Raw genomic sequence first — 14834 nt, forward strand, 5'->3', positions numbered from 1 at the left:
TGAAACACACAGCTTTCTCATGTCCTGAATGGGTCTCCATTCCTCACATCTCTTCAGCATCAGAAGATACTGTAGAAACCTTTCCCTCAACTAAGAGCAAACCAAATTTATGGCTTCAGGGCTACAGCAGCGGGTAATGTTTCCTGAATGAGGCTCCCCGTGAAAGAGGAAAATTAATTCCGCAGTGGCAAAGAGGCACAAATTTGTTATTGCACCTGTTAATAGTATGTTAGTCTGAGGCTAAATCTAACTTGATGACAAAAGAGATATTGATGGAGGTAGTTTACACCCTCCAGAAACAGGAGCGGGTTTTCTAAATCACACCTTTGACCGGGGATTAAATAGCGGGTAATTTACCCGTCAATGTGAAACACCTCAGGAGGTAGTGAAATCTCTTTGAGAGCTGACATGAGGAGGCAGCAGGGGGGCTGGCTGACTTTTACAGAAAGGACTATTTTTTTCTTATTGGTTCATTCTAGGAGTAGGAAAAGAATAGATTCTAGGAAATCAAAGTGGTTCCGAGTAGTTGCATTATAGAACTACTAAGGCTATCCAGTGAGCCATTGAACTGCCAATAATAAACACCATCCCAGGAGCCACCTGACATACCAACAACTTCTCATCTATCTGCACCGAATCATACAGTAGTCTCCTTTGGTCTCAAACACTTCCTTATGACAAAATATATCATCATCTAGACACACCTGTTTTCCTTCACTCAATAAGGCTGCAGACAATTATTTACGTACAAATTTTGCTACAGATATCCAGTACCGGGTGAGATGAACCCTGTGACTTTTATCCAATATTGAGCCCATACCTCTGAAGTCTCAACAGATGTTAAGCTGTCCTGAGAGATGTTCTCTCTTGAAGCAATATGAACATCTTCATGATAATCAAAAAAGGGAAAGGACCTCTACTAGATAGAAGCTTAGATGCCATCTACTGTTTCTCAGAAAACAACAAATGTATTTCTTCGAATGTAAGAGACCATCAAGCCCCATACAGTAAGTACAACTGGCTAAATTAGCAAAATAAGAGTGGACTGAAATATTAAATAGCAAAGGCTAAGGCTACTCCCCAGAAATGCACAGTAGAAGACTTCAAAGTTGAGAAAAACATGGAGTGGCAAATACTTGACTTTTGTATTATTTTTAATACCACCCTCATCGTATTTGGAAGACTCAGTGTATGTGCGCACCCCTACGGATACCACTAAACCAAAAATAAAGCTCCAGTTCAAGATCCTGAGGCAGCTGCATACCCAGTATATACATGCATACACAGAGTCATTAGGAAATTCACCTTCCTTAATTCTTTATTTCATCAAAAATTCCAACTGTGCAACACATCTTACTCTCACGCATGTACTCCGTACATGAGACTGAAAGATCTAGATGTGTAGAGAACAACAGATAACATTTGGCATATTAACAACTGCTCTATGCCGGGGAATACCAGCCCTTGCACTCAGCATTACTTCAAGGTCTCTGCAAAGAAAAAGCAGCGACAGAATGCCACAGCAGTACACAAACCCCGTGTTGAAAACACAAAGTCCACAAGTTACTTTCTTACACAGCTTTTGCACAGGATTCCCAGGGAGATCTTGTAGACAAAGCCAGGCGAAGGAACCTAGACATTTATCTGCATTAATATCTTTCAGGAACAACCTAGAGCTGCAAACAAAAAGCAAGTAGTTTCACCTTCAGAACAATAAGAACAGATGAGAGTTTAGATGGGAACTCGCCGAAGCTTCAGGAGATGAGCTATTTTTGAAAGCAATGCTCACAAATGCTAGTTACTATTATGCTTAAATAAGCCCATGAAACTACAATAGTGAAATACTGTGTCCAAAGCGTGGGGAGTTTTCTAGTTGTTTCTTGTTGTTACCGAGTGCAACTTTGAACACTTTTGCCTGGACGTCTAGGGTGGATTCGGTACCTCTTTGTTCTGCCAAAGCAGAGCACCGCTATTGTTTGCGGTGCTCTTTACGCTACATTAGGTACACCTCTTACCAAACACAATGGCTGAGCATTTTGATAAAGCATGACTGGAGTTACACTCAGGAAAAATGGTTGAAATAAAACTGTGACCCTTCCCATATCAGTACCACAGTTAAGATTCCTACAACTCCTTCCTAAAGGTGACCTTCTGATAGCTGCAAATAAAGCTGCTGTTCTACTATATTTTGTTTGGGCAACAGTTACTTAAGTGCTGTGGAAGATCAAGAATGGTTGACTGCTTAAAAAAACCTGTACTGCAAGCATCAGTTAAGGAACCTGAAAAACTAAGATTAGTGATTCAGACAGCTTTTAAAGAGGTGGAAAGGGAGCGTAGAGTTTTTCAAGCTTGCGTGAGTTGAGAAAATGCTACAGAAGCTTTTGGATTAACCCCGACAAGTTCAGTGGGGGCAGGCAAGAGGAGACCTCCAGGTACTCTCTGGAACGGACCTACCTGTCAGGCTGGCACGCCGACTCACTCGGTGCCCTTTTCTTTGATAAAATGATCGTTAACAAAGGTAGAAGCAACAGCACGAAATTGTTCTATGCTGGCTCTGGCACATGGAGCAACCCCATCTCCTGGTTCTATTTGTTCTCCTTTACTCGGACTGAAAGGAAGGAAGGACGATAAAAGCTGGACCATTAGGAGAGCAATTTGAATACTGCTCTCTTACATTACAGACAGCCAAAGTTGATGATGTTTCAGGGAAATACCAGATGTCCTACAATTTTCTCCACATAGTGGTAGTCCAAAGAAGGGAAAAGAAAAAAAATTCTAAGCCTGAGGCTCTGAGAAAAAGTACAGAAAGCAAGGTGCAGGGAAAAACTTAAATGTGAGGAGAAATGAAAATAAAAAATACTTAAACCCCAAACCCATGAACAAGAAAGATGATGGATATGATCTGGCCCAAATTTTGTAGTCAGGACCCGTGCTTGAGATAACTGACCTGACTTACTAGTTCTCTCACAGTACTGGTATCTAATCCTTAACAGTTCATTTTCCAGATCCATTTACCGAAATTCAAGCATTCATACAAGATCAACAGTATTTCACAAAGCGGAAACTGGACCAAGCAGATATTTCGTTACACTGTTTCAGCTGCCTCTAAACAACCTACAGGGTCAACAACCCCTATGGTTAAGGCAATTTCTGTCACAAATATTTGGATAGAATGCTCCTGGGCTGGTTTTGGTACACTTCATTCTGTACTGTACTGGCTTTTTTCAACACATTTTCAAAGGCAAAACTAAGTTTATTCTTTAGTAAGAGAGGAATTTATTACATGTAAAGTTCTACCCTTTCTTGTTATAAAGGAAGAAAACTTACACCCTCTTTGAAAAGATTTTTATGTTTTAAGAGACTGCTGAGATTGACCTGAAGAACACTTCCCGTAAACAACTGAAGTTTTTAGAGATCAATGCATACACTAACATCTTCAAAGTAACAGAGTGCAAAAAGGTCACTCACCGTTGTTAGAAATCAGATACTCTATGCTTATGTTTGCTGCTATATTAGCTGGTAAATGACGTATTGCTCTTGCAGTACTAAGACGACCTGAAAAGGTTTTTGATTTGTTCAGGTTAGGCTATCAAGTATACGATTGTTTTAAACAAGACACAGACTACCATAACCATATTGCTGGCTGCTAGATCATGTTGCACTTCTGCAGCTGGAAAAAAGACTACATTTTATAAGTTATGAAATGCAATTGCATCTGAACATGAAAAACATTTTAAAGTTGTGATATGTAAATTTACTGTCATAAAAGGAATGCCATTAATTTTCCATTCTACACACTCAGGTGAAAAATTTGTTAAAAAGTCAAGAAACGAAAATGCATAAAATCTGTAATAGGCAACAATATACAAAGTTTCCAGTATAAAATCATGACTTGTATAGTTTGTTACTTGCACCTTTTCACAACAGGAAATTAAAAGAACCACACATCACTGAACTTCTAGACAAGCTTCTTGTGTTTCAATGTCATTTATTGAGGAGTGAATGAGATACTGTCAGACATGCCAAAGAGACTTCACATTCAAGGGCTGGAAGCTGAACAGCTTTCCTCATTGAGTCACTGTACAAGTTGTTTTTGGGAATCTGAAAGTGCGATCAATGAGGTCTTCATGCTCGATGTTTGTCTTCAGTTTTTCATCTTTTGATCTACTAACTTGTTGGGCAGAAGGACACTTTCTACCCTACAAAGACTCACACTCCAATTAATACAATTAACACTAGATGTAGAGAAACGTTTATCTGTTATAACGTACATCTACCGCTGAAGGTCTTAAAGCTGTTTCTTAATTCATTATGTCTAATGAGAAAATTCAACTTGTTTCCCTTTCACCATCGTATGGATGGCTTATACCGTTAGAAAAATACTCTTCAGTGCTATTGTAGGGTTTACAGGAAACTTCTTCCGTGTTGTGGGATAGAAACTGATTTTAACACCCTTCTGAAAGAATGCTTCTTCCTGCTGCCACTGTCTGTAGGTTGCAGAAGAATGGCCTACACGCACTACAGTTCTGGTTTTACTCAAAAAAGAAACAAAAGAAACCTAAACAATAGGGTAAACGTTTATTTGGAGTTAGTTTTCTTGCAGATGATAATTAAGGCCCTTCAAGCAGAGTTCAGGAGCTCCTGTATGGCTGCCTGTTGATCTGCATTGAGCTGTGATATGCATTCTGTCCACAATCCTCCAGATGTCTAGAAAACAAATGAGAAGTTGGCTTTATGCAGGCTGACAAGCTTCCAAGGCACACGCTAAACTTTCGTATGTTTACAAAGCTCAATATTCACTGGGCTTATTCCTGTAATATATATGCCAGAGAACAGACTGAAATCTTCAGTTACACAGTCCTACACAGGTTCAACTAGAGATGCTCTAAAATGCTAAAGAGAGGCAGTGCTAACTATTTACTGGTTAAATAGTAGCAGAGTAATTGACTCAAAACTCCCGGGAACTCCCTGTAACTAAGTGGGTCAAACGGCAATTGACACCCTTAAGTTAACCATAGCCTAAAACGTTGGCTCCATTTTGCACTGAAGTTAAAAGATCAACGTTCGGGCAAAACTGAACCATGTCTAAACACGAGAGCATTTTTTGGGCACTGGCACACCAGTAACGCGTTCAGAGGACGGGTGCACTGTGATTACAGCATGACATACACACTGTGTGTGCATGTGCAAAATTCTGCTGCCAAAACACAGCATTGCTGTTTAGTGAAAGGAATAGTAAATTACTTCCCAGAGAGAAGAGAACATACATAGCAGGCTTTCCTGCCCCTCAGTATACCTCATCTGTGTTACCACAGCCTTTGGCTGAGACATTAGCTTTTAAAGTCACCATCAGCAGGGACTGGTTCTAACGGTACCAGAAAATGCTGAAAATTAAAGAAGGTGGGGAAGAAGTATTTATTCACTTATCAATAGAAGCTGGAAGCAACTGGCACCCTGCTTTCTTTAGAAGGACAATGATAGGGAAATTAAAAATCATAGGTGACTGGCTGTAGGTCTTTAGATTGGCTTTTGCGACAACAGTATACTTGTTAAAAAAATTCTTTTAATTTGTATTTGGTGTATTTTATTTTCAGCTCTATTATAATGCCCTTTCCTCACACACTTAAAAAAATCAAATTAAAAAGGGATTCACAGAATTTGAAAACAAAGTCCTCAAGCTGAATTTGTGTTTTTAGTTTTAAATAATATTAGGCATTTTAGACTCTCAATGTATAATGGAATACTGCAGAATTAAATGTGCTCGCTCTTCCAGCATTTCTGACACCCATTTAAATTCATACTCTACACTGAAATATTTCTGGCCTAAGAATACCTAAGCATGAGGAAAAAAGTTTGTTTAATTCCAACTATGACCATAACGTTGCTCATGTCAGATGCTGGCTGAGAAACAGCTTACTGAGATCATTAAAAAAAAGAATTTCTTCTGGAATCTGGGAAGCAGCAGCACCAGCAGCAGGCAGACTGTTAGCAACTACACAGCCTTTAAAGTTCCTAACATAGTATAAAACATTTACAGTGCTTTACTAAAGTCAAAGTACTATGTGTGAAGAGACACACAATTGGTAACAGTATGCTAAAACCATATTTTTGAAAAAACATGACCTTTGCGATTTTTCCCCCACAGTCTGAAGGTAAATTATTTAACCAATGCAGAAGTCTTGTTTCCGTGTTAACGTTCCTATTGTTCCTGGCCAAAACAAGACTTTGCTATACACAACTAATCTTTACATGTATATGCCACTGCATTGTTAATAAAATAAATTAAAAAAAAAAAAAAATCAACTAACCTTAAGCACTTAAGGTAAAGTGAACAAATGCATTAGCATACCCTAATATAAAGTTCCACACCCAGACTTTAAGTACTAACAGAAGGATTCATATCTGACAGCCAGAATCTAGAGCAGGCACTTATTCCACTTTCACTTTGAAACTTTGCTTGATTTCACTCTTTTTATGCCTTCAGAGTTCTAACAAGTCATTTTCTACCAGACATAATGGATCTCACAGGCTGATACACTCATCCAAGTGAATACTTTCCAAAATCAAGTATTCCTGAAATTCTTGAGCCTGAATTTTGCCAAAGCATGCCAGGTAGAATGGACAATAATTGAACAGCTGCTGCTCCAAATCCTCTACACATTTTTATACACCATATGCTTGCCAGGCACAACACTTTCTATCATTAGGTGCTGCAACTGTCAAGTACATCCACCTGATAACATCTGGCCCCGGATCAGATCTGCCCTATGAGCACTACACTTACAACACCGTAGAGACCTGCAGCTTAAATACTTGGACATGCCCATCACCCAGCACCGTAAATACTCATTATGGCTTAAAGGAAGCGAACCTTGAGGCAGTTCCCCAAAGGTAGGGAAAACACTGAACAGCCGCCTGTATTTGCACTGGATTAAAGAGGGCAGTAGTAAAACTACTTGTGGTTTGCACTCATTCTCTAGCAAAGATCCCAAGGCTCTGCTATATTATTAAGTCATCACAGGGTGCTGGGGACCCTTTACAGGAACCACATGTTGGATCAAATCCTGCAGAACAGTTCACTGATACAGAGATAGGCAGATTTCTCTCCGGATTTTAATTTCTGGCTCAGAACCCCCCCCCCAAACAACTAATACTGGCTAGCACATTAACTATCTAGCTGCATGTATCTTAAAGCTTTTTTTTTTTTTAAATTAATAAGCTTCTGAAGTTTATCAAAAGAGTCAAACTTTACTGAAGTACAAATGTTACCAAGTTTTATCATTAATGGTTCAAGGAGTGTCCAAGGATCTCCAAGATCACTGGTTGAAGCGTTATTCTCTAAGGTGACAAGGCTGTCAAAATTGGTTTAACAGTTCAGTTACTTCTGAAAGTAGATTTTAAATGTTGCCTTTATACCTAAGCAAGCATTTATTTACCTGCACTTGGCGAACAACATTAGCCAACCGCTTGGTACACGGATCTTCATGTTTAATAGCTTCATGAATTTCACCATCCGCAATTATACCAAATATTCTGGGAAGGTTAGAGTTGTTCGGACCGAGGACAACTGGGTTGTTGCTGTTACAATGAAGATACACATTACAAATAAATTAATCTTTAACTAAAAAAAAATAATGTAAGCATTTTACATTGTCGACTGATTTTGAAATATCTTATTCTAAAGCTGCTTATTTACATCTAAGTTTCACTCAGCTGAATAAGTATGCATAGCTTTGATGCCTGCTGACAGAATGTTCCCTCTCCTGTTAATATTTAACCAGCCAATCCTTTAATCAGCCTACACTTTATCAGGAAGAAGTTCTGAACTTTACAGAACAGTTGAGTTCCATGCAGATGGAACTGTAAAACAGCATGACAGAAATACCCTGCCTAAAAGGGCTTATTCCTCTCTCTCTCAGTGCAGCAATGTGGAGGAGGTTGCGTTACTGGTGTCAGGAGCACCAGTGACTTCACCACCAGCACTCTCACTGACACAGCAAGTAAGCCGTTCTGCTCCCTCCTTCCCAGCCAAGTGTTGGGAGTAGAGGAGTACTGGCAACCAGGGATCTGGGTGGAAAACATGATCTACTTCCAGCTCTGCCACCTACCACTGCTGGAACACAGGACTGAGAGCTCCAGAGAAGTACGTAGCAAGGCTGAGCCACCTGCACAGAGCTGGGTACAAAAGTGTGCTACTACTGTAATTCCCAATTTCTATGTATGTGTGTGTATATATGCATACATATCGGTATTATTATGGTGTCTCTACACAACTATACTATTATTAGTCTAGGCACTCAGTTGCCACCACCCATTTTGAGATCTTGCCTTAATAAAACACCAAGAGATACAAGGTATTCACATAGTAGAAAAGACTGTAGGAAATCTAAGTTATTTCCTTTCTGTTTTTCTACTAAGATATAATAATACAGTGTCAGCCAGAACATGGCTACTACATAACATTTCAGAAGCTGACATTCTTCCACTCAATTATGAAGTGCAACTTGCACCCACACTAGAAGAATTATCTTTGTTTCCTCCATTGACCTATGGGAGAGAGCACAAATCTGAAGAACAAGCTGTGGGACAAGATGCTTTCAATTATAAATGAAATTATTATTACAAACTTATTAAAGGAGATAGCACTGTACCATGAATTTGTCTGTATCATTTCTCTATTTCATACTTCACTTTGTCGATACTCAAGCTTTTGGAAAGCAAAAAGGTGCAAAGCTACTTTAAAAGGTTATGAAAAGAAGGCTGCAAGGGCTTGTGTGCTGCTCTTAAGTAAAAAGACCTGATCAGTTATTAATGCTGGTATGTAAGCAGAGTATCAAAAATTTCCCTGAAATCTTCTGTGGAAGTTCCCAGCTCATCCTTTCCCCATCATGTACATATAAAACAGCCAGGAATTTTTTCAAGCCATACAGACATTAGTTAGGATGAGAAAACTGATTGTTTAAAAAAACAGCAGTAACATCGCGGAAGGCTTAGTTCTCACCTTCCAAATTATCTCCTCTAAAGCATATGCAGATTAACCTGGCAGTTTCTCAGTCTGGGGAAATGAATGAAAGGAAAGAACCTGCAAACAGGCTTACTTTCTGAATGTCAAGACTTTGCCTTACCTCTCAATTAAGTCACACAGATAATTGAAAGTATGAACAGCTTCTTCTTTATCTTCATGAAGCGGAAGCCATGATAACCAGTGTGGCAGGACTTCTTCAACATTTACACAGTCAGGCTTGAACTTCATTATCTTTCCTACAGCTGAAATGCAGTTCTCTGTTGCATTGACATTCTCTTTGGTTTTGGCATCTGGTGATTGAATGACTCTCACCAGCAATGGAAGCGCCTCTAATTGTTAAACAACACAAGAATAAAGTTAAATGCACAATCAAGTTATATTTTGTTAACATCACAAATTCTACATGAGACTACTGCACGTATTAAAAATGGGATTTTTTTTGTGGCCCAAACACCAAAATCTAGACATCTCAATGTCCCGCTACTTCTAGGTTCTTCCCTGCTCAATAATCATCATATGAAAAACAAACAGATAGATAAAGCTATGCAAGGAAACAAAAGAAAACAGCTACTGCAAAAGTCTGAATTCGCTCAGAAGAAAGAAAAATAAAAATCTTCTCATCTCTCTCAATTAGAGTTATGTAATCTACAATATACAAGACATTGTCATTTATAGTAAAAACATAGATAACAAGCATTATCTTTTTAATCTAACAGGTTCTATAAACACACGATGATAAAAAGCACTGATACCATAACATTCACATTAATTTGGACTGTAGTGCATGTCTACAGTGCGTGCCTGCTGTATGTCTGTTGCTTGTGTGCACACACATTTTTTTATATATATATATATATATATGTACATACATATATACACCTCCCACCACTAAAAGGTGCACTAGGAAAAGCTCATTGGAGTAATCTCATCTGGTGAATCTACCTGGCATGATTTAAGTTGTAAAAATCAAACATCAAGGAAAAATGCCTATTTTCTAGCTAGGTTAATAGCAATTATATATACTTTTTTTTCATAGTCATGCAGGTAAACACATGCACACTTCTAAACGAACATTAATGTCATGCTTTAGTTACTAGTGTCCCTGCAGACTTCACAGCACTCTACATACATGCAGGAACAATTCCCCCTTGTGTTGTTCTGCTAAAAATGTAATGCTAAATCTGTGAAATTCTCTATCAGCACAGAAAACAGGTTGTGGAATTGTGCAGAAAAAGCACACTTCAAAATAACTCCAATTTCTGAGGAAGAGCGAGTTCTCACACTACTTCATTTTGATGAATAAGTAGCAGCTTTGCAGTTAAGGATTACACAATGACACCTGCTATATTAACTTCACTGAATTGGATTTTTGAAGAATTTAGCAGCTATGGAAAAACATGATTAACCCTAAGCTAGACAAGGATACTTTTATGGAGTTGATAAACATTACAGAACAGCAGAAATATTGGTCATCAGACCCACTAGCTTGTGTATTGAATGCAGCATAACAATGCTGGACTTTTCTGCAAAGCAGAATTTGTTTCGTAGAAGCCTACAATGTCCAGGGAAACTGAGTCTGCACTGTAAACCTCAGGTTTTCATGACTGCTGAAGCTAAATCTTATCTGTGTTTTCTCATAGTGCTTAATATCGATGGATGACTCTGTAGGTATGTGTGTCCTTGGAGCTGTAAGATTAGGAGGGCATCAAAATGAATCAGCATAGCCTCCTCCCTACAGTTTGGCAGAAAAGTTTTCTTCTTGTCTAGAAAACAGATCTACTCTCACATACATGTTGTGGTAGATAATCCCTAAAAACCCCTTTTGACTATAAGAGACCATCTTCTATTAATAATAATTTTTTTTTTCCCAAGGACTGACTGCTTTGACATCTTGCACCACCAAAAGTTGAGGCCACTGCTAAGATTTAGGAAGAAACACATGCAGTTGATTAATACAGTATTCACAGAGAATAGCTGATGATTTTCTTCCACCAACATATGAAATGGAAGCAACTTGACAGTCATGTAAATTGTAACCTTGTAACCCCATTTAGAAAGTTACTTGATTTGCTATAGTTTTTCCTTCAATTTTATTTCTTTGCTCTTTACTAATTCTATTTTTGATTCTTTTTGTTTCATCATAATGTAGCTCTTGTGTGATTTACAAGTTCTCCCTATATTCCTGTACTTTTTCAGTTTACTGCCAAAGACGCTCATGTTAATACATGTGCTTTTTCTGAATAGTCTCGAGTCTTTACATACTGTTACAAACTTGCAGTAGAACAATATGCCAGTGCTATACATTAATCAGTAAGGAAATTAAATTATAAATAAAAGCTCACAAACATGATGTTTTCAGAGAAGACAGTAAACCCTACGGGGCAGAAGGCTTCTCATGCCACGGATTTATTTTGTTTCTAATCACAGCACATCTTCATCTATTAAAATAAATCACAAATTTCTTTCCTGTACATATAAAAGAATTTAAAATACTTTTGAGGAGCCTGCTAGTAAGCTGTATGCTGTAAAGTAGAAAGGTCATTTTATCTAAACATCCAACTAAAGGAGAAGCCAAGTGTCTGGGTTTAATCAAGGATTATTTGTCCAAATACAAAGAAAAGGATCAAAGTTGTTACAAAGTTTAAGTGGGCCAAGGTAAAGTCTAACTAATGAAAAGATGAGACTTCAACAGATGCTAAAAACCCCCAAAACTCCAATATCAGAACTGTCTTGACTTCAGTCTCTACTCCTCTAGCCTTGAGGCAAGACAGAAAAACCTTATGGAAAAGTTCACAAAAAAAACCCCTTTGGGAAGTATTTTTCTAGACAATTTTAAATTTTAATGCTCCTAATGTTTCACTGCAAGGTTTCCCATCCTGCTTTTTTTTTTTTAATGACACCTCATCTTGATTGTCACCATGTGACAGTTACATTTACACTAACAGTGAAAATTACAACCTCTAACCTCCTTGTGTTAAAGCCCTAATTTATCCCTATAACAGGGTTCTTATTTTCTTACATAATTTTGAATTTCGTTTCAAGACTTACATGAAATACCTATTTGAAACAGCTGACTAAATATTTTCTTAAAAAAGGAAAAAAACCCCACCTCTGATAAGGGATGCTATTTAGTGTGCAAAATTAACTTTGTTGACTGGCAAGAAGAGTGCCAGCAGACAATTATTTCTTTAAATTCAAGATGAAGTTTTAGAGAAGCTTGAGACATTCAGAAAGAAAGCAGGCACAGAAATCAGGTTCCTGCTTTTTATGTAACGGGAAAGCAGAGAGCCACATTAGTTGTATTCTAGGCTACTCCTTAATACAGGTCACTTACATAATTTTTCCAGGCATCCTAAGGGTTTTGCATTAATATGTAACCACATCAGTATTAATAAAAAGCAACTATGAGACAGGTGTGTGCAGAAAGCTATTTTTTATGAAATGAACATGTGCATCTCAGACCATATTTTAAAAAAAAAAAAAAAAGTAGAACAAGTTTGCTAAGCAGTAAGCTCTGCAACAGAAATGCTACTAAGCAGAACATCATTAGAGGCCCAAGGAATTCAGGTACTTTACTAATCATCACCAGTCTGCCACACAGGTTATACCGGCAATCTATTTCACTGCCAAAGGGAAGAGACCTCACTAACCAAAATGTGAGCAATTTTTAACCCCCCCGCCCCAAATCACACATTCAGATCCTTTTATTAGATGCATGTACATACCTGTGCAAAAAGGACGATAGCTGTCCCCACCAAATTGTGCCATAACTCCAACACCATAGGCAGCTGCTTGCCTAACCTCTGGGCTATTGTCACATATTGACTGTAGCATTGGCCTCAGGAAGTATTCCGCGTACTTGAACGAGGAGGGGCTGCAGTGCTCTACAATATCGTCAAAAATGCATAGCCCCCACTGCCTGTCTGGCCATGGCCTGTGTGGACACTGCATCAAAAACAGGTAACATTTAAACCACCTTAAAACTAGTAATATTTGTACAGTCAATGATTATATCAACAGAACAATCATAGTAACAGTGGTCTAGTATTTTTGTTAAAATCTTCCTGGATTAAATTTAATGTTACAAGTGCATAATTTTCTGTAGCGATACTTGCAGCAACACCACGAACAAAACAAAATCCAGGTGAATATCTGAGCTAATTAAAAGAATGATTTTAGGCTAAATCCTTTACCTCTATTTCACACTCTGTTACCTATTTCAGTCTCAATTTTCCCCACTAGTCTGCAGCTCTTTTTTGGCCCTCTTCTTGAAATCCACTTTAGAGAGTATTGGACACTGCCAGGCAAATTCAATTTCTCAAAATATTTGTGTGTCAATGATCCTGGGTCTTGCAACACAGAAATCAGAAGTGTCACAGCAGTGCAGCTGTTCACAAAGCATAGGGTAATAACTTCATACTTGATCCAGAATAAACCTTCAACTGCCTCTATTTTGCAAAACAGTAATTGCTACATTCATCTACCAAGTTCTCTAAGATTCCAGCATCGAAGGCCTGTTAACACATCAGAAAAAAAAAATCAGCGTCAAATTGAAAGAAAGCAAGGTACTTACAATTAGGTTGACAATTAGTGGAAGTAGCCTTTCAAACCACGGCAGTACCTTCTCCTTATAACTGCTGAATATTGAGTGCAAAATGTCTGATACTTTAGTCAAAATATAAACATCACTGTCATCCTGATAGGAAAAAGATACAACTCACATTAAGACTAACAATCTTCAAAATAGTGGAAGTCACATGAAATGCTAAGGTCTCTAAACTAATGGAATAAAGTTGTTCAATGATTTGGTTTTGTAAAACCAATCTTTTTAAGTCCACTATTTTTCAACTCTTGGTCTGATAATAGAATGATAGAATGGTTTGGGTTGGAAGGAACCTTAAAGATCATCTAGTTCCAACCCCGCTGCCATGGGCAGGGACACCTTCCACTAGACCAGGTTGCTCAAAGCCCCATCCAACCTGGCCTTGAACACTGCCAGGGATGGGGCAGCCACAACTTCCCTGGGCAACCTGTTCCAGTGCCTCACCACCCTCATCGTAAAAAAATTCTTCCTTACGTTCAATCTAAACCTACCCATTTTTAGTTTAAAACTGTTGCCCCTTGTCCTGTCACTACAGGCCCTGGTAAAATGTCTCTCTATTTCATGTAAGCTCTTTATATATTGAAAGGCTGCTATAAGGTCTCCCCAGAGCCTTCTCTTCTCCAGGCTGAACAACCTGAACTCTCTCAGCCTGTCTTCATAGGAGAGGTGTTCCAGCCCTCTGACCATTTTTGTGGCCCTCCTCTGGACCCGCTCCAACAGGTCCATGTCTTGCTTGTACTGGGGACCCCAGGGCTGGATGCTCAGGTGGGGTCTCACCAGAGCAGAGTAGAGAGGGAGAATCACCTCTCTCAACCTGCTGGCCACACTTCTTTTGATGCAGCCCAGGTTACAACCAACTTTCTGGGCTGCAAGTGCACATTGCTGGCTTAGCTGCAATTTTTCCATCCACTGGTATCCCCAAGTCCTTCTCCACAGGGCTGCTCTCAATCCATTCATCCCCCAGTCTGTATTGATACCGGGGGTTGCCCCAACCCACATGCAGGACCTTGCACTTGACCTTGTTCAACTTCCTGAGGTTCGCACAGGCCCACCTCTCAAGCCTGTCCAGGTCCCTTTGGATGACATCCCTTCCCTCAAGCACATCAACCGCACCACTCAGATTGGTGTCATCTGCAAACTTGCTGAGGATGCACTCAATCCCACTACCTATGCTCTTAATAAAGATATTGAACAGTACTGGTCCCA

General features: G+C 38.9%; 1 protein-coding gene across 1 annotated transcript in view; it reads right to left on the reverse strand.

Moving 5' to 3' along the window:
• Window positions 1-4563: 4563 nt before the first annotated feature.
• The window catches only part of IPO5 (importin 5), a 51859-nt gene continuing 41588 nt past the window's right edge, over window positions 4564-14834 (reverse strand). The window contains exons 22-26 of the mRNA XM_069802439.1: window positions 13599-13721; window positions 12751-12970; window positions 9126-9354; window positions 7437-7578; window positions 4564-4707 (exon numbers count right to left, since the gene is read on the reverse strand). Coding sequence (XP_069658540.1) covers window positions 4621-4707; window positions 7437-7578; window positions 9126-9354; window positions 12751-12970; window positions 13599-13721 — 801 coding nt within the window. The 3' untranslated portion in view covers window positions 4564-4620. The remainder of the gene's footprint in view (window positions 4708-7436; window positions 7579-9125; window positions 9355-12750; window positions 12971-13598; window positions 13722-14834) is intronic.

This window comes from Haliaeetus albicilla, chromosome 15, assembly GCF_947461875.1.
Source record: "Haliaeetus albicilla chromosome 15, bHalAlb1.1, whole genome shotgun sequence".
In the NCBI taxonomy this organism is placed as follows: Eukaryota; Metazoa; Chordata; class Aves; order Accipitriformes; family Accipitridae; genus Haliaeetus; species Haliaeetus albicilla.